We start from the raw sequence: 21,150 nt of genomic DNA, 5'->3' as shown, positions 1-21,150 counted from the left end.
CCAGCTGGATGTCCGGCTCCCATCCACTCCCACCTCTGTGCGGGTCCCACCGGAGGCTGAAGCCCCGCGCTGCGCCAAGGCTGCCTCGCGCCGTGCAGCGATCGTTTCGGCGCCGAGTCTATTATTGTTTGCGCTTGACGCAAGCGTATCGCGCCAGGAAACACAGTGAAAAATGATTTTAAACGATATTGATGACATATTTTATATGATATAAATGATAAAGTATGCATCCCATAGTTTGTATTCCCCTTCTGTTGTCCTGGAGTTTTAATTTTACCAATTTTACCAATCACATTATTAAATGCCACCCTCTGCCCATTCATACAGACACACAAGCAGTCATAAAGATAAAAAGAGAGGGGGGGGCTCCCCATTGGCTTGAGTGGAGAATACGTAATTTACCCTCGACACCCGACAATGAACAGAGCAAACAGCGGAGAAGTTCTTGAAGATGGATGACATTAAATTGGGACGCTGTTGCAGTTAATGTTGGAGCAACAAGTGACCATATGCTTTTATACTACTGGGTCAACGGGTTATATTATTAGCGCTGCCCGGCGCTTCAGCGTCCGGTGTGAACCCGGCGTGCCTCGCTGGCCTCCTGCAGAGCCATAACAGCGGAGCTCTGGAAGCGCAGGTCGGTCTTCTCTCACCAGGTGCTGAGAGGGCAGCTTGCAGATCAGCAGCTCCGTAGATTTCTGGTAGCGACGGAACTCTAGAGCCGGTAGCGGTGAGGCTTCTTCACGCCGCCGGGGGCCGGGGCGCTCTTACGGCAGCCCTGGTCTCCAGCTGCTTCCTGGGGGCTCTGCCTCCGGTGGATTTATGAGAGTGAATAAACTTGTGAAACAGAGAAGTGCCGTCATGTAATCCACTGATTTCCACAATGTAACTGTGTTCTGAATACCATCTATTTAATTTGTAACTGTAACGGAATAAAGTTACTCATAATTTGTATTCTAAATACGTAACGCCGTTACATGTATTCCGTTACTCCCCAACACTGAACACGAGTACAACCCGACAAGGGACAAAGGGGAATACAGAGGCTTAAATAGGATGGAGGAAGGAAGGGGCAATTAGAAATGAGGAATGAGCAAGACAATCACCGACAGAAAGTGAAGACAGAGACAACACACTAGGAGACTACAAAATAAAACAGGAAAAAGAAAACCTAGAGACTGAAATAACAAACTAAAATGACAGAACATCACATGTATATCAAGATTCAGTTGACCCAAAATAGAAGGTATACCACACCTGACAACTATGCTAAATCAAAGAGGCAGACAAAAGTAAAATACAGCACATTCAGTCATGGAGGTGCTTTGGCTCTTTCACTCACTCGATCACTCAGGCTCACTGTAAGTGGTGTGTATTACATTAACTGCAGTTATCTGTGCTATTTCGCATGACAATCACACCCTTAGTTTTAGTCTGTTAGAAGGACAAATAAATTAGAGAGTGAACTGTGATCCTATAGCATTGGTCTTACCTGGTCTAAAATTTTGTATGATTGACCGGATAGGGAAATACTCAGGACCCAGCATTTCTGGTCTCTGATCACAACTGACGCCGGGTTTACACCGGACGCTGAAGCTGGTCACACTGGACACCCTTAACTCCGCGGCGGTCATCCTGCGATTCCCCTCCGTGATCACACATACAGCTGATATTTGTCATTAACTGCAACGGCGTCCCAGCATTTGTCCTTTTTAATGTTGTCTTTATACAACATGCGCCGAGGATCATACAGCTCACTGTACTTTTCCACTTCAATTATTAATTTAATGTCATCCATCTTCAAGAACTTCTCCGCTGTTTGCTCCGTTCAATGTCGGGTGTCAAGGGTAAATTACGTATTATCCACTCAAGGCTATGGGGAGAGTACGTAGACACCAGCCCCCCCCCCCTCTTTTATCTTTATGACTGCTTGTGTTTCTGTAGCGGGGGCAGAGGGGGACATTTAATAATGTGATCGGTAAAATTGGTAAAATTAAAACTCCAGGACAACAGAAGGGGAATACAAACTATGGGATGCATATTTGATCATTTATATCATATAAAATATGTCATCAATATCGTTTAAAATCATTTTTCACTGTGTTTCTCCTGGAGCGATACGCTCGCGTCAAGCGCAAAAAATAGACTCGACAATGAAACGATCGCTGCACGGCACGAGGCAGCCTTGGCGCAGCGCGGCTCCAGTGGGGACTGCACAAAGTATTAACATGGGAGTGGATGGGAGTCAGCTGTTATTTAAGGCTTGGTGCTGCGCTTACGCGACGCTTCAGCGTCCGGTGTAAACCCGGCGTGAGGTTCCACGAGCACAGGGCATCATCAGTGAATAAACAGCCCAGTTAGGATGATGATGTGCTGAGAGCTTATCTTGAGAGCAGGAGAAATGTGTTTTGAAGATGTGGCTGCAACATGTGTAGTTCTGTTTACACTGATTCAATTCAACTTAATTTGTATAGCGCAGAATCCTAATGTACATTATCTCAAGGTACTTTACAAAGAAGCTCAATACGAATGAGACAGTTGGATAGAGGCTTTGGAAACACTATATATTAAATGTTCTGTGTGATGATGGAGGATGTTTACATTGCACATTCCTGGTGTGAATGATGCAGTATAGATCCTCAATAAAGATTAGTTATTGAACTAAAAGTCACTAAAATTCCTTAATTTTCCATTGACATTATTGCTGATGTGTTCAATTTAGGGGCACTTCCAGGCATGTATGGACATAATAGTCTGCTGTTTGTGTGCACCTGTTTCAGAAATCATCTGTTTCTTTGGATTGGAGTTTGTATGTTGAAGACTGTTAAGGACATAATTAAATCTTCCAAAGAAGAACCTTTTTTCAGAACCAGCACAGCTTCTCTCCTCACTTCCTGCCTAGATTCATCCTGCTGGTTCAACTCTCAGGTCTCAAAATCATTCCACGTTAGACTAACAATAAATATTGACAACTTAAATCCCAAGCCCACTTGGTCTCGGATGATGACTGAGATACAGCTATGCCACACAAGTACATCACAGTACTCCAATTCATTACAAAATAACCTTTGCCTGTAAAATGATCAACAGGATCTTGTGGATGTTGATGTTTTTCAACATGGTGCAGCCTGGCTTGGACCTCAGCAATTACAGAATTACAAAAGTTATTTGTTACCATGCTGATTAAAATGTTGTCAATGTCCCATTGTTTGTTCTCTTCATGGTGTGTTCAACAGGCAATGTAGCATTGGCCCCCCAAAGCCTCCATGGTCAATTTGTGTCTGGTGTATGATTGGGTTGATAGGGAATATGCAAAAATAAACTACCATTTCAGGAAATTGTGACCATAACTGCTGAATTAACGGAGCAAACATTGTCCAAAACTAGCTTGTATATTGTGCAAGCATACATGACTGTGCGCATGAATGCACGCAATTATGTGTAGACGCGACAAACTTATCGGTTATACTGCATTTGTGAGGATCGGGGATAGAGGGTGCATTTGGTGAGAGGCTTACACCTTGACAATCAAATAAATGCTTAAAATGTAAAAAATAATTTTACATGAGTGGCACTTAATCCTCTGGAGCAAAATCTCAGCCAACATGGATATTCCATCATGAAACCTCTTTGGGTTTGCCAAATCTGTCTTCAAAGACTGGGCTAAAATAGCCTCTCAAGTTTCTTAGTGGGTTTTTATCCGCCATTATTATCCGCAGTATTGATTCTTTTGCCCTGAGCAACAGATGGACGCAGCCTGAGGGGTCATTAGATCCTGGCCAGTCTGTCATTCACCTCTTCAGAGTTTATTATACAGTAAATCATAAACAATTGTGTATTTGTCTAATCAGTAACAGGTAATGATGGTGATAGTTCATGTGAGAACAGTTAATGGATAACAAGAAACTATGAAAGTCAATTTTTATCATTAAAGCATTTAAAAAGGCAGACATATCTAGAAACCCTTAGAATAGATGTAAAACTAACCTAATGACCAGACTCCAGTCTATTCGTCCTGATTTTGTTGTTGGTTTATGGAAAATCTGAATGATCGTTAGATGTTATTAGATGTGCCCAGGGGTCAATAGTCATTGGTAGCGCAGGTGCATCTCATAGAGAAGCCAACTTGAATCCTCCTGCAGCGCCTACAGGTTTGGTTCCGGCTCCTGTGTCTTTCGCACTTCTCTCTTAATTTCATGCTTGAACTGTCCTTTCTATAAAGATAAAATGCCCAAAAAGCAACTTTGAAAAAAGGTCTTTAACAAGTAACTATCTTTCCCTATATAGAAATAGTCAGATTTTACCTTACTGCAATGTAACGTCTATAAGAGAGATAACAGATGATGTGGTTTGATCACTGGTTACTCCAGTCAACATGGCTAAGTGTTTTTAGCCAAGTCACAGAGCCCCAAATACCCACTGACAGCTGTTCGGTTAGTCTGTGAACTTTTACTCCCTATATTTAACACAAATCTATTTTCTTTTTACACCATACTTTACTAAAAGGCTTGTTACTTTTCATTTATTGCATTTGAGGTGAATGATAAGTAATTTTTGTATTTTGCATCATCGAGCTCCACCTTTGCAACATCAAGACAGATTCATGTAACACGGCATAAAACATAAAAGACATTTCAAGACGAAACAGACAAAACAGGGAAACAAGTGCAGAGAAGAGGCGGAGTGCATTTGTTCGTGATAACCATCATTGATGATATTGTGGATAATGCTCTGACTAAACAGAGAAACACATTTTCCATTACTGGCCTTATTTAAATTAAACTTCATTCAATACATTGCACATATTTCCTCATGGAAAGTTTTTCATGTCACAAATAATTTCTTGCTTTAACCCATGTATAGTGAATTATTTTTTTATTTTATTAGAAGAAAGAATGGTTTAAGTTACTAGGCTCCATTGTTTCAGTGTCATAATATATATATATATTTGTCACTGTGGGTTTTCATTAGACGACACTGAATTAACTTACTCTTGCTGGTGGTGGTTGGGTGAGGTGGATAAACTAAGACACAGACAGGCATGACGCTATGTCTGAGTGATGTCATCAAAAACCCAAAGGAGAAGGAGACAGATTTTCTTTGTCACATTTAATTACAAAATGGCCTATATTATAGACGTTTTTTTTCCAGCTTTATTTAATCAATTATCTTATTCTCATATAAAGCAGCCTCATTCTAAAAACCAAATACATTATATCATTACTACATCAGTACACTCAATTAGTTTTAAACTAATTAACATATACATGTGTGTTTGTGTGTATATATACATACATATAACAAGGAGAGGCAACCAAATGTACAAATATATAAATGCAGTATAAGGTTTTCATTACAGCTGACATGCTAAAACGATTAAGGCATACTTTATTTGGTATTTTAGTTTTTGCATGCTAAATAAGACTTTAAATTAAATTAAATCCTAGTATAATTACGGACGAGTGGTGTAATAGCATCCCAAGCTGTCAGCAGGCGTTTAATTAGAGCAGTCTGGTCACCATGGAGCAGGAGGAGGAGGAGGAGGAGGAGGAGGAGGAGGAGGAGGGAGGAGGAGGAGGATGAGGAGGAAACACCTGCCTTCTTGGCAGAGCGGCGACAACAAAAGGAAACTGCAGCCGCTTCATCTGACTACCGACACGCTGCGTCAAGTTTGCTTTGCTCAGCCGGAACACTGTCAATATATTCTTTAAATTAAAATGTTTGGCTTGATGGTGCTGAGACTGTTACATTGTACTTGGGACACATTTATTCTGAAATACAGAGACCGGTGTTCCAGTTTAACTGGCGATCATGGCTTCTGGCGATTTGTTTACATTTTTCCAGATGTTGATTTTCTGTTGCAGAGCTGGTCGCAGATTCGTCATTTTCACAAAGCGCATGTGTGTGAAGTGCGGTGATCTACTGAAGGTCTCGCTGAAATAAAAATCCTACAAAAACCCTTCCCGAGTTCATGTGTCCGTGTCAGAATCACGTTGAGACTTCAATATAAATTAAATGGTTAAAAAAAAAGAAAATAGTACAAAAAACTTGACCGGGACTCGAAACAGCGAGACGAAGCACTAATAACTTCCGGCCCGATGGCGATCTCACTTCGCCACTGAGCCGCTGAAATTTCCATCGCGCAATAGATAAATGTCTCGTTCTTTGCTTTGTCAGCTGTATAACAACAGATGTGCTTTAAAGTAACGCCCATGTCATCTGGTGATAGTCCCAACACAGAATAAACGCATATATACTTAATACCAGGCTTCACAATCTGATGCTCCTCTTCATGGGAGACACAGGGAGTTCTGAAGAACACACACGCGTGACCAGCTCCACGCAAAGTGCTTGTGTTTGACGCTGGTGATCATTACAACGCGCACACACCAAAGCAGTGTCAGATGTAAACATCGCCTCACAACAAGGCGGAAGCTCCAGCGGTGTTTTTATGAGTAAAGTTGGTGAACGTGCTTCTAATGGACGAGTGAAGCTTCACGTGTCCTCCTGTCGCTGCTGGTTAAAGTCAGCAGACGTGATTTTAAAACACAAATTATAATAGTGATAAATAATAATAATAAAACTATTTATATTTTGTTGTATTTTCACAAACAATGTGATGTGGTGATACAAGCAATTGTGGACGCTTCATGAAACATCATCATTAAAAATAAAGTGCATTTTGTTTTGTGTCAGTATCATCATATCTGTGGTCCACACCAACCATGATATCAACGAGCACATGAAACGCCCACTCATAGTAAGCAGGCGAACTATTTGTGGCTTTTGCTTTGTCTGTGCGCAGGATATAGCAGTTTTTCATGATGTCGTATATACGTGTGGTAGGCACACGGGCGCAGCGGTGTCCAAATGTGTCAAGTATGAATGATAACTCCGAGTTTTTGGGGAAATTGTGACTGTCACAAGTTAACCTGGGCGTGTTCCTTGAAACAATAATTCAGGGTAAGATGTGCACAGGCTTCACAGTCACCTGACCATAAACGTGACTCAGCAAATCTCCCGATCAGTGGCGCAGTGGGCAGTGCCATTGTCACTACGTTAATTTTTATGTGGACCACACTGCATCGATTCCCGTGGTGGGAATTCTTTCACATTTATATTTAGTCAGAAGATGATACTGACACAAAATGCACTTTATTTTTTTTAATGATGATGTTACATGAAGCGTCCACAATTGCTTGTATCACCACATCACATTGTTTGTGAAAATACAACAAAATATAAATAGTTTTATTATTATTATTTATCACTATTATAATTTGTGTTTTAAAATCACGTCTGCTGACTTTAACCAGCAGCGACAGGAGGACACGTGAAGCTTCACCCATCCATTAGAAGCACGTTCACCAACTTTACTCATAAAAACACCGCTGGAGCTTCCGCCTTGTTGTGAGGCGATGTTTACATCTGACACTGCTTTGGTGTGTGCGCGTTGTAATGATCACCAGCGTCAAACACAAGCACTTTGCGTGGAGCTGGTCACGCGTGTGTGTTCTTCAGAACTCCCTGTGTCTCCCATGAAGAGGAGCATCAGATTGTGAAGCCTGGTATTAAGTATATATGCGTTTATTCTGTGTTGGGACTATCACCAGATGACATGGGCGTTACTTTAAAGCACATCTGTTGTTATACAGCTGACAAAGCAAAGAACGAGACATTTATCTATTGCGCGATGGAAATTTCAGCGGCTCAGTGGCGAAGTGAGATCGTCATCGGGCCAGAAGTTATTAGTGCTTCGGCTCGCTGTTTCGAGTCCCGGTCAAGTTTTTTATACTATTTTCTTTTTTTTTAACCATTTAATTTATATTGAAGTCCCAACGTGATTCTGACACGGACACATGAACTCGGGAAGGGTTTTTGTAGGATTTTTATTTCAGCGAGACCTTCAGTAGATCACCGCACTTCACACACATGCGCTTTGTGAAAATGACGAATCTGCGACCAGCTCTGCAACAGACAATCAACATCTGGAAAAATGTAAACAAATCGCCAGAAGCCATGATCGCCAGTTAAACTGGAACACCGGAAATGAAAGAGAGAGCGAGAGAGAGAGAGAGAGACAGAGAGAGAGACTGGCCTACCCTTGCATGCGCCTTGTCTAACATGTAGACGCGTAGAGAGGGAAAGAGAGGGAAGACACAGGATTTAAGAGGAGAGGAGAACAGGATAGTATCAAATTGTGAGAGCAGCCTCTATCATCTGATTCACCGAGCAGCATCACGTCGCCTCCTGCTCAACACCCGCGACTCCGCTACGCCACTGCTGCATCTCAGTAAGGTAAACAAACCTCTACCTCTAACCTTTCCTTTGTCCATCCATCCCCCTCTCCCATCATAGTTGGGGCAAAAAACAGCCGCAGATGTGGGGTTTCAGGCTATAATTGAAAGCTCTCCTTTAGGCTCAGTGATCTACTACAGCACAACGAAGATCCTTTCCATTTGTATTTTTGACGCAATATCATAAGTGGGCTTTGGACACCGTCAGTTTTACTAAACGTGTTAATTGCTTGCACAAATACAATCACACCCAATTAGTTTTAATAAGGAAGGGTATTTCTGTTTCTTGGGATAGTCGAATCCAAGCATTCTTAACTGTGGTGGGACGTTTTTATGTTGAGCTCATTTGGGGCGCTGAATTAGTTTGAGCAATTTTATCAGAAATGCTCTTTGTGTGGGTGTATACAAGTCATAGTCAGGAGGACCATATGAAAAATGCTTGAAAAATGTATTTCACCATCGCTGATTCCAAAATAGAACCTAAGAATGAGACGATGGCTGATTAGAGGCACAGATTATAGTTTTCTATTTTATGCCTTCCTACAAGTGAACGTTTTTGTAAAGATACATGAATTTCATCAATGATGGATCTTGAGAACATGGGGATTGATTGTGAATACTCTTTTGTACAGAGATAAATCTGTGTTGAAGTGATAATTGTCACCATCACAAGCATCACGTTTGCAGCTACTACATCCACCATATGTTGTCCTCAGTGATCTAACAAAAAATGCCACTTAAACAAACTCTTAAGACTAAACTGGATCTTAAACAAGTCTGTAGTTCTGAGTTAAATGACTGGATCACTAAATTGTGTTTTGTATGTCTGCCGTAATGCTGTTTTACTGAAAATCATGGTCCTCTACAGTCACATCCTCTCCCAGTATAGCGTGCTTGTGATACAGTGTAATAGTGCATATTGTTCATTATATCTGAAAATACTCATCTGGAGTTTTTTACATCTCAGTAATTGTACATACAGTTTGGGTTTTGGAATTTTTTACTTTTAGCTTGAATTTCATGTTTCAACTATTATGCTCATGACCTTATTTGTGTCTGCGACAATAGTGTGGCTGATACAGGTTTAGCTCACGAGCTAACATAAAAAAGCTAATTCTGAGGCAACTGTTTATAATAGGGGTGCAACGATTAGTCGACGTCGTCGACAAAAATAGTCGCTGACGAATTTACTCGTCGATGAATCGTTGGTTACGTCATAGCGCGTGTTTCTCGTGCCGCGCAGCGGAACTAAACGTTGTTTTACCGGAGGTGCTGATAGAAGTAGCTGAGGAGTGAGCCATCTCGCTCCCTTCCTATCTCTGAAAGTTGCGCATGTGCAATAGCGACAAAACATGGACCTATGGCGGCGTCCGCTGCCGCGCGCACCGGGAAGTAAAACGTTCAGGAGAACTTCACACTTAACAGCCCGAAAAAAACTACCTGCAATATCTGTGCGGCGGACCTGCTCTCCATGGAAGCAGGACACACGCATGTGAGAAAGAGGCACGTGTGACATCGTAACGGAGACGATGCGGACTCGCCTGTCAGATGTTATATATACACGTATTTACCTGCGCGGAGTATTCTAGAATCCATTACAAAAATATGGTTTAAACTTTTTTTTAACGAGTTTAAAAGCAAAATGTTATCCTATTGCCTGACAAACGTCTTTTTTTAATCACAATTATTTAGTCTGAAGAAGACTGTAGTTTCGTTTGTTGAAATTTTTTATTATTGTTATTTTCCCTGTCCTTTTTGTTAACTGGAAAAATGGATACTTGATTTTTAATTTATTTTTAGTACCAGCACTTGGCCTGTTCTTGGTTAACAGTAAAAAGGGAAACTTGAATTTAAATTAATTTTTTTTATTAGCACTTTGCCTGTCCTTGGTTTTAAATGGACAAAAACTTGATTTTTCTTTGCTTTTGTGTCAACAGTACCCTTATATGCAGCAAAGTTTATTAAAAGACATTTTTTTTAGAATGAAGTATCTATCTTTATTGTCTTTACTTTCAGTCACCTAATGCCTCAAACAACCTCAAGCTAAATTTAAAAGCTGCTTGCTAAATAATAGCAATTGAGAGTTTGTGTCATACATAATCCGATTAGTCGATTAATCGTTTTAATAATCGGTGACTAATCGACTATCAGAACAGTCGTTAGTTGCAGCCCTAGTTTATAATAGTATTGGAGATTTTAAAGAGAAAAAACATTACCTCATCCAGGGATAGTGGAGTGTACTCTACATAGAGCACCAGTGGTTTAAAGGGCCACTAGAAAAGATATTTGATTATCAAAATATCATATAAGACAATATTAGATCATGTTTGCTTTGTACAACAAACACATGACGGAAAGATTTTGATCAGAATATAAAAGGTTCCCACTTGAATCCTGGCTCAGCTGTGAGAAGTTTGCATGTGCTCAATGTTTGCGTGGGCTTTCTCCAGGTACTCTGACATCTCTCACAGTTCAAAGACGTGCAGATAAGGGTTAGCTAATTGCAGCTGCGGCTTTTCACGCAGCTGTAAATGGTAAATGGATTTGTATTTATATAGCGCTTTTCTAGTCTGATGAAGACCACTCAAAGCTCTTTACAGTACAGTTTCACATTCACCCATTCACACACACATTCATACAGTGCATCTACTTGCAGCACTTTGTTATTCTATGGGGGGCTATTGAGGGTTCAGCATCTTGCCCAAGGACACTTCGGCATGCAGATGGTTCAGACTGGGGATAGAACCGCCGACCTTCAGGTTGGAGGACGACCACTCTACCCCTCAGCCACAGCCACAGCTGTGTCAAAGGACTTGTTTTAATTTATGGTTCTCCAAGGGTTGCGCAAAGCAATTTATCGCCAGAACAGTAGACGGAGTAACGTTTTTTGTCGAAGACGGCTTTAGAGACGCCTTCTTTGTGTGTGGCAGTCGTCGTCAACTGTTTATTTACATCGCCACTGCTGCTTCTCATAGCCTTCAATGACGGGTTATACAAATGGTCATACTTTCGGATCTCTTCTGCCAAACGCTCTTCTATTTGGTCCATATTCGTTCTTCTAAATCTTCTGTGGTTTCTGCCGGTATTATGGGGTATGAAATCGGAAATTTGACTCTGGGAAGGATGTAGTTAGCAAACCAATCACAGCCCTGCGGGCTGCCTGAGGCTTGCGTAGCTTTGTCAAATAGTCAGAAAAATTGGCCGACTCACGCAAGCACGCAAGAAGGGGTACGCAAACACGCAAGGGGCTCCTGCGCTTGCGTGTGACTGAAAATGCAGAAGCATGCGCCAGCCTAAAAATGACCATAGGTTTGAATTGAGAGTGAAACCTTGTCTCTGTATATTGGCACTGTGATGTGATGTACTAGCAACTTAGTCATTGGCAGGACCTCTATGCCGTGGCTCTGTTTCCCAGTCACAACTGGCTCCAAATGACATCACCAGTGCGAGATGGCCTTATATGACATACTTTATATAAAGATGATACATTTCTCTGCAAAAATCTACACTTACATAGAGGCTAATCACAACAATAATTATCAACAGTTGGTTTAAACAGATTGCTGACTCCTGCACATCAGTCATACATGATCTGCCAATACGATCACAATCTCAGATTTGCGATCCACCATCATGATCCACGATTTGGCCACAGGTGCGGTCCTGGATCTGCAAACAATAAAGCACAAGGACTCCACAAAGGGAAGAAGTCATGTCTAGGGCTGCACTTATTGATTCCTTTTTTATCGATTAATCTAAGGTTACATTTTTTTCAATTAATCGAACGATTTGTTTTTATAATTATATAATGAATTTATCAAAAATAAAAATTTGAAAACTTGTCAATTATATATATTTAATAATTTAACTTCTCTTAAATAACTAAGTAAAATTCAAGTAAATTTCTGGAAGATTATCAAAACATTGTAATTGTGTAATTTTTACACCATTAGACCACCATTACATTTTTCCTCTCGCGCACCCCCTAGAGCAGGAGTCGGCAACCCGCGGCTCTCGAGACACATGCAGCTCTTCAGCCCACTGCAGTGGCTCCCTGTACAGTGTTGTGCATGTTGCGCATATTTTTCGCGAACGGTGAACTTAACTAATCAGTTTTCATATGATGAACGTGAGTGAACGTCACGTTCATTTTTTAAATCATCATAGTATCAGTTCAACATGAAATACCACCAGCGGGCAGATGTGTGTGTGTGTGTGCTCCCAGATAGCGGACAACCACAAAGGCCCTGGGGCTACGCCCCCCCCCGCCCAGCCCCGCTCACTTGCTCAGAGACGTGCACAGTGCGATCAGAGCTTGTTCACGTGAAACTGCTTCTTAACAGTGGAAACAGTGAAAACACAGAGTTTCTCTGGGCACAGCTGCTCAGAGAACAGCGTCGCAGTTTCTTGATCAGAGCAGAAGCTGCAGGTGGTTTGTACCGAGCTTCAGTTTCTGTGTCCGCCTCCAATCTGACAAGCTCTCACGTTTTGTTTTAATATTTCGTCAACTAAAATATGCGTCACATCATATTACTTCTACGGCCCGGCGCTTTTCCCTGCAGGTCGCTAATCTATAATTTACGACCCCAGGCATCGGTGAACTAACCATGGATCCCTAAAAAGAAAAGTCTGGGAAGAAAATAGAGTTTAATTCTGCGTCGACAGTAGGGATGGGCATAATTAATCAACGATCGATTAATTGATCATTAAGAATTTCATCGATGAAATAATTTTTTCATCGATAAATTCGGTAATTACATAATTGACCACGGGGGGCAGTGTTTGAAAAAAACGCCACAGACCTACTCAGTTACCTGCGAGTTACCGTAGTACCATTTCCAAAGTAAACACGAAGAAGTCACGGCGAAGTTTAGCTTGGGACCATTTAGAATTAAAAAATGACTTGGTTCACTGCAAACACTGCGAAGCTGTGTTTAAGTACAACTCGGCCACTACTCAAATGATGTACCACTTGAAGAACGCACATCCGACCCTGGTTAATGGCGGCGCATCCTGCTCTCGGTCTCACTCTCAACCTAGCATCAACTCGGTGTTAGCACGGAGGAGCTACGATGCACAACGATCAGAGAAAATGACTCAACAGGTGGAAAGTGAATGGAATAAGGTTCCCCAGGCTAGCCAAGTTAGCACGGAGCTACCTGTGTATCACGCATAGACTGTATGGTATCACGGCGACGTCAGTCCTCTCAGAGCGAGTTGTTTCGACGGCTGGACCGACGGTCACCAGGCTGCGTTCGCGTCTGTCCCCAGAGCATGTTAACATGTCATCTTTCTCAACAAAAAGCAGTAGGCTGGTGATGAAGTTGTATGTGAGTTACTGGTTATTTTTATGAAGCTTTCTCGACTCGGTGCCTTGTTTGATAGTTTTGAGTTACATGTGGCAAAAACAGAGCAAGCACACAGCATTTGCTGAAAAGTACCAAGCTGGAAATGAGCAAAAAAAACATAGATCTGTGTTTCATTTATTTCAAAGTAGGCCTACACATGTATTTTGTTCTCCTCTTCATAAGAGTTTGGCGTTTTCCTTTGTTGTAACAGGTAAAAGTAGCAATAAAATGTCAATAGTTTTTTTTAATGTCGTTCTATAATTTAATAAATGCAACAAACTTTAGTATATACACTACCGTTCAAAAGTTTGGGGTCACTTAGAAATGACGATGTTAGAAGATAACATTAAACTTATCAGAAATACACTCTATACATTGTTTATGTGTTAAATGACTATTCTAGGTGGAAACGTCTGGTTTTCAGTGTTCTAATGGTACATTGTGTCTAATTGCCTAAGAAGACTAATGGATGATTAGAAAACCCTTGAAAACCCTTGTGCAATTATGTTAGCACAGCTGAAAACTGTTTAGCTGGTGAGAGAAGCTATAAAACTGGCCTTACTTTGAGCTAGTTGAGTATCTGGAGCATCACATTTGTGGGTTCGATTATACTCTCAAAATGGCCAGAAAAAGAGAACTTTCATGTGAAACTTGCCAGTCTATTCTTGTTCTTAGAAATTAAGGCTATTCCATGCGAGAAATTGCGAAGAAACTGAAAATGTTCTACAACGGTGTGTACTACTCCCTTCAGAGAACAGCACAAATGGGCTCTAACCAGAGTAGAAAGAGAAGTGGGAGGCCCAGGTGCACAACTCAACAAGAAGACAAGTATATTAGAGTCTCTAGTTTGAGAAATAGATGCCTCACAGGTCCTCAACTGGTAGCTTCTTTAAATGGTACCCGCAAAATGCCAGAGTCAACGTCTAAAGTGAAGAGGCGACTCCGGGATGCTGGCCTTCTAGGCAGGGTGGCAAAGAAAAAGCCATATCTGAGACTGGCCAATAAAAGAAAAGATTGATATGGGCAAAAGAACACAGACATGGACAGACGAAGATTGGAAAAAGTGTTATGGACAGACTAATCAAAGTTTGAGGTGTTTGGATAACACAGAAGAACATTTGTGTGATGCAGAACAGGTGAAAAGATGCTGGGATAGTGCCTGACGCCGTCTGTCAAGCATGGTGGAGGTAATGTGATGGTCTGGGGCTGCTTTGGTGCTGGTTAAGTGGGAGATTTGTACAAGGTAAAAGGGATTTTAAATAAGGAAGGCTATAACTCCATTTTGCAATGCCATGTCATAGCCTGTGGACAGCGCTTGATTGGAGCCAATTTCCTCCTACAACAGGACAATGACCCAAAGCACACCTCCAAATTATGCAAGAACTATTTAGGGAAGAAGCAGGCAGCTGGGATGCTGTCTGTAATGACGTGGCCAGCGCAGTCACCAGATCTCAACCCCATTCAGCTGTTGTGGGAGCAGCTTGACCGTATGGTACGCAAGAAGTGCTCATCAAGCCAATCCAACTTGTGGGAGGTGCTTCAGGAAGCGTAGGGTGAAATTTCTACAAATTACCTCAACAAATGAACAGCTAGAATGCCAAAGGTCTGCAATTCTGTAATTGCTGCAAATGGAGCATTCTTTGACTAAAGCAAAGTTTGAAGAACAAAATTAATATTTCAAATAAAAATCATTATTTCTAACCTTGTCAATGTCTTGACTATTTTCTATTAATTTTGCAACTCATTTGATAAATAAAAGTGTGAGTTTTCATGGAAAACACGAATTTGTCTGGGTGACCCCAAACCTAGAGGCACCACACTTTGGGAATCCCTGCTCTAGAAGAACCAGACTCACTGTGGCCTGCCATCTGCCTGGACCGGTTACACTGCTTGCACTGCCATCAGGGGCAATTTGGGGTTCAGTATCTTCACACAGGACACTTTGGCGTGTGGATTGGGGGAGACAGGGATTCAATTGCCAACCTTCTGGTAATTGGAGGCCCCGCTCTATCTCCTGAGCCACAACTGCCCAATATGTGTCCACAAATGTCTTTTCACAAAATAAATTTTGAGTTCAATGTTATGAATAAATTTGAAGTGTGTGTATTTGTTTGTGTGTGTTTTTACTCTACCAATGATTGTGCATAAAGTAGTAGGAGCAATACATCATGTAATCGATACCATTTGATAAATGCATGATTAGGGATGAGGAATAAAAATTACAAGTTTAAAGGGAACAAATATTTTGGAGCATCATTATTCACAGAAATATGTTATGTGTTATTAAATGATTACTCTCTTGTTCTCTTTTCTGAAAAGGCCTGTTCTTCCTGTGAGATAAGGGGAACCCATCTTAAGCCATCTGCTCCTGATCTGATTGTGATCCTGTTGAAATCCAGCTGGGTCCAGGAAAATGGAGTGTTTGATGTGTCTGCTGGTCCTCAGCTCAGTGGCTCTAAAGGAAGCTGCTGGTAAGTTACACTTGAATACACATGAATGTCTGTGTGGTTATTATTGGTTTCAGAATCAGTGCTGGATGTAAGAATTAGTGTTAGAACCACGATTACTGCGACCAGTCTCTGTATTTTCCAAAGATTCTTTATTTGGCCAGCCAATGTCAATGGCTGATGGTAACACTACCAGCCAGAAAACAGCCAATGCCCAACACAACAAAGAGCCTCAGACTTTGAATTCAAACTTACCATTTTGCTAGTCTGCTTCTACACTACTACTAGAATTTGGTGTTTGTGTCAGAATCAGAATCAGAATTATTTTTATTGCCAAGTATATTTGCACATCCAGGAAATTGCCTTGGTGTGGTTGGTGCTGTGTACATTAGGGCTGCAACTAACGATTATTCTGATAGTCGATTAGTCATCGATTATTGAAACGATTAATCGATTAATCGACTAATCGGATTATGAATCACACAAATACTCTGGGTCTTATTTAGCCATTAACTTTTTCATTCGTGGCATGTGATGAATGACAATAAAGACAATAAAGAACTATTCTTCATTAAAAAATGTCTTTTAATAAACTTTAATAAAGAAAAATCAAGTTTGTGTCCATTTAAAACAAAGGACAGGCAAAGTGCAAATATAAAAATAATAATTTAAATTCAAGTTTGAATCAAAAACAGGCAAGGTGCCTACACTAATAATAAATACAGAAATCAAGTATCCATTTTTAACAGCAATTAAAACGACAACAAACAAAACTACAGGCATTCTTTGGTCTTCAAAATCTGTTGCACGTTGCAACTAGATGAGGTATACATGTCCATCACAGTGTATTGAAACTGAGGAAAGTCAGCATCTCAACATGTTCTCGTGTGAGACTTGCTCTCTTCTGAGAGCAGATATTGCCGGCTGCAGAGAATATTCGCTCTGATGGGGTGGATGTTGCAGGAATGCACAGAAAAGATCTGGCCAGCTTTGAAAGAGTAGGAAAATGCCCCTCATTTCCACTCCACCATCTGAGAGGGTCTTCCTTTTTGGAAATGGCTGGCTCTGCAAAATACATCCAAACTTCATTCTTCACCCTTTCGATCTGTTGGTCTTCTTGAGTTTCCTCTTCCACCTCACTCGGACTGTCTGTGTCAGATTGAAGGAGGTTATCCAGAGCTGACTTTTCCTGTGGAACATTTACTTTCTTCTGCTGTTGCTCGCAGCCATGTATGCCAGTCTCCTTTGCTTCTTTGACAGCAAGATATTCAATGGTCCCTTGCACCCTTGTGCCAGCCTCAGCTGCTAAAAACCTAAGCTTTCTGAACCTAGACCCACACAGTGTATACAGTAAACAAACAGCGTATTGGTTTTAGTGTTTTTTTTTTTTTTACATGATTGTGGCTGTTTTAGGATTTAGTTTATATCAACTGATTAATATATGAAAAAATTCATGAATTATGTTATATAAAATATATTATTGCTGACATCGAATATATAATAGCTATTATGTGTGTGTGTTTTTGTGACTTACCTTCAGAAAAGTTGCCTCGTATTTCTTTTCCATCAAGTGGGTGAAATGGGTTCTGGATGGCAGGTTGTATTCGGGGTTGAACTGGCGTATCATTTTTTTAAACCCTTCACCAACAACCATGGAGAGTGGCCTCATATCGGTGACCAGCATGTCAAGTATTGGCTCCGTGAGGGCAGTCGCCTGGTACAAGTCTGCTTCTTTTGCAGAACGTTATCCAACCTAGCTTTACTCTTCTTTGGAGTGCATAACTGTACGTTTTTCAGGCAAATGGATAACATTACACTTTTAAACTCTACATTCAAAACATATTTTTTAAAGAATTCTGGAATCCTGCACAGGTATTGAGGGAGTTGCCAAAACATGTCGGCTATCTTACCGAGGCGAGTCCGCATCGGCTTTGTAACAATGTCCAACGTGCTTCCTCTTTAAATGTGCTTTACGGACGTGCTTCCATGGAATGCTAGCGCCGCCTTACAAATATTGCAGGTCGTTTTTTTTCTGTCTAAGTTGAGGGTGAAGTTATCCCATACTTTGGACTTTCGCGAACGTGATGTTGATGGAAGGGATGCCGCCATTGGTCTCTATTTTCTCTCTACTGCAAATGCTCGACTTTCAGAGATGGGAAGGGAGCGAGATGGCTCACTCCTCAGCTTCTTCCGTCAGCACCTCCGGTAAAACGACATTTAGTTCAGCTGCGCGGCACGAAAAGCACGCGCTATTACGTAACCAACGAATCATTGACGAGTAAATTCGTCGGCGACTATTTTTGTCGACGTCGTTGACTAATCGTTGCACTCCTACTGTACATAAAACATAAATCAGACATTAAACAACAATATAAAATAACAATATATACAGTAAGAGGGTTATGATCTTGCCCGCTCTCTTACTGGTCCTGGAGATCCTGCTTCCTGTCAGTCAGGAAATCAGTGATCCATCTGCAGGTGGGCTCAGGCACGCTCAGCTGTGTCATCTTGTCACGGAGAAGAGCTGGGGCGATGGTGTTGAATGGGGAGCTGAAGTCCACAAACAGGATTCCTGGCATAGGTGCCGGGGGAGTCGAGGTGCTGGAGGATGAAGTGGTGTCCCATGTTGACTGCGTCGTCTACGGACCTGTTGGCTCTGTAGGCAAACTTCAGTGGGTCGAGGAGGTGGTTGGTTATGGTCTTGAGGTGGGTCATCACGAGGCGTGTGCACCTCTGATTTTTCTAACTATACGTCGTCATGGCAGAGAGCCTAGGGACAGCCCTTGGCTGTGATTGGTCCGCTAACGACAGCATTTCTGAACGACATCATTTCTGGAGCTCAAACTTCCTGTTTAATTCCCTATATCACAATACCCAAACACAACTACGAGTCTACGATTAATGTGACAAGAGTTGTCCTGCTGACGGTGGCTGGTTAGAGCACTCACGGCATGTGTGTGCGGTCACATACCGTTATAACAAACTTTCATAACGGCGCTAGCGGGCTAGCCACCATGCTAACTGCGGTGGTAACAGTGCAACAACCTGCTGTCACGACTTTAATTCCATTCAAACTTCAAGATTTTTATTGTCAAATGCACAGAGATAACATGAAGCCGTTGCTGGCAATGAAATACTTGGGTCACAGGCTCTCTTTAAGCAATGCTCAGTAATTTCAACCAAAAAAAATTAAATAAAAATAGAAATAGTATAAAATTGAATATCAATAAAATTTGAAATAGAAAATAAAATATATATATCTAAATATATATCTTTACAGATGAAAATAAAAATAAAACAACAATAGTTCAATTTGTGCAGTAGTGCAAATATTCAAATATGCTTATTACGGTGCTGGTGCAAATATGCCAGGGTGCTGGTTTGGTGGAGTTATTGCAGTTCAGAGGATTTAAAAAGTCTTATGGCCTGGGGGATGAAACTGTCTCTGAGCCTGGTGGTGCGGGCCCGGATGCTGCGGTACCGTCGGCCAGACGGCAGCAGGCAAAAATGTTTATGGCTGGGGTGAAGGGGGTCTTTAATAATCCTGTTGCTCTTCCTCCTGCATAGTGTGTAGAGGTCCTCCATGAATGGCAGCTCTGTCCTGGTGATGTGCTGGGCAGACTTTACCACCCTCTGTAAAGCCTTACGGTTGAGGGCGGTGCAGCTGCCATACCAGGCAGTGATGCAGCCAGTCAGGATGCTCTCTATGGTGCACCTGTAGAAGTTGCATAGGATCCTGGAGTCCATGTGGAGCCTCCGCAGCCTGCGGAGGAAGAAGAGCCGCTGTCTGGCCGTTTTCCTGATGGAGTCTTTGTGATGGTTCCAGGTCAGGTCATCACTGATGTGGACCCCGAGGAACTTGAAGCTGCTGACTCGTTCCACCGGGGTCCCATTGATGAAGAGAGGGGCGTGTTCCCCTCCTTGTCTCTTCCTGTAGTCCACGATCAGCTCCTTAGTTTTGCCGACGTTGAGAAGGAGGTTGTTTGTCCTGGCACCAAGATGTCAGGGCTCTGACCTCCCCTCTGTATGCCTTCTCATCGTCGCCGGTGATCAGGCCTATGACAGTGTTGTCATCAGCAAACTTGACAATGGTGATGGAGCTGAAGGTGGCTACACAGTCATGCCTGAACAGGGAGTACAGGAGAGGACTGAGCATGCAGCCCTGTGGGGCACCGGTGTTGAGAGTCAGGGTGGAGGATGTGGTGCTGCCGATCCGCACCGCCTGTGGTCTGCCCGTCAGGAAGTTCAGGATCAACTCACGGAGGGCAATGTTGAGCCCAAGGTCTCTGAGCTTGGTGACAAGCTGCAGGGGCACGATGGTGTTGAATGCTGAACTGTAGTCGATGAACAGCATTCTCACATATGTGTCCCTCTGGTCCAGATGGGAGAGGGCAGTGTGAAGGGTGAATGAGATGGCATCTGCAGTCTACCTATTTGGCCTGTAGGCAAACTGCAGAGGGTCCAGAGCGCTCAAAGCACTGCATTATGATGGAAGTGAGTGCTACTGGGCAGTAGTCACTCCTCTATCATGACACTGTTTCTCAAATACCGTCAGGTTAGAAGCAAACACTGGGTAGTAGTTAGTATCGGGAGTCCCTGCTGACTGTGTGTGGAAGCTGAGGGGGAAGCTAGCTACCTCTGTGTAGCTTCAAGCTGTGGGATTAGCAACGCAGTTCGGAAACAAGACCGGGGAACCGATAACATCAGCATTTTGACCCGCTGGGTGTCACTTTATTTTATTTAGTTGCGATCATACACTGTGTGTGAGGAAACCCGGGAGGAGGAAAATAAACAACGTGGACTTCTTCTGAGAACTCCTGAGGTAGGCTTCTCTAAGGCCTTTAGGGTTAGATCTGGTCCATTGTTCGTTGAATCTGCAGTAAAAGTCATCCAGGTCGTTTGCCAGTTTGAAGTCTTCCACGGAGTGGGGGAATTTGGTTTTGCAGCCGGTGATCACCCGAAGCCCTTTCCAGACTGACGAGGAGTCGTTGGCTGCAAACTGTTGTTCCAGCTTCTTTGAATACTGTCGTTTGGCCTCCTTAATCTTCTTGCCAAACG

At 42.2% G+C, this 21,150-nt stretch overlaps 1 protein-coding gene across 1 annotated transcript in view; it reads left to right on the top strand.

Moving 5' to 3' along the window:
* The first annotated feature begins 8,099 nt into the window (after positions 1 to 8,099).
* The window catches only part of cntn2 (contactin 2), a 72,171-nt gene continuing 59,120 nt past the window's right edge, over positions 8,100 to 21,150 (top strand). The window contains exons 1-2 of the mRNA XM_061070418.1: positions 8,100 to 8,298; positions 15,965 to 16,116. Coding sequence (XP_060926401.1) covers positions 16,059 to 16,116 — 58 coding nt within the window. The 5' untranslated portion in view covers positions 8,100 to 8,298; positions 15,965 to 16,058. The remainder of the gene's footprint in view (positions 8,299 to 15,964; positions 16,117 to 21,150) is intronic.

The sequence above is a fragment of the Limanda limanda genome, chromosome 4 (assembly GCF_963576545.1).
Source record: "Limanda limanda chromosome 4, fLimLim1.1, whole genome shotgun sequence".
In the NCBI taxonomy this organism is placed as follows: domain Eukaryota; kingdom Metazoa; phylum Chordata; class Actinopteri; order Pleuronectiformes; family Pleuronectidae; genus Limanda; species Limanda limanda.
The sequence above is the reverse complement of the archived record's forward strand: the minus strand, read 5'-3'. Positions and strand labels throughout refer to the sequence as shown.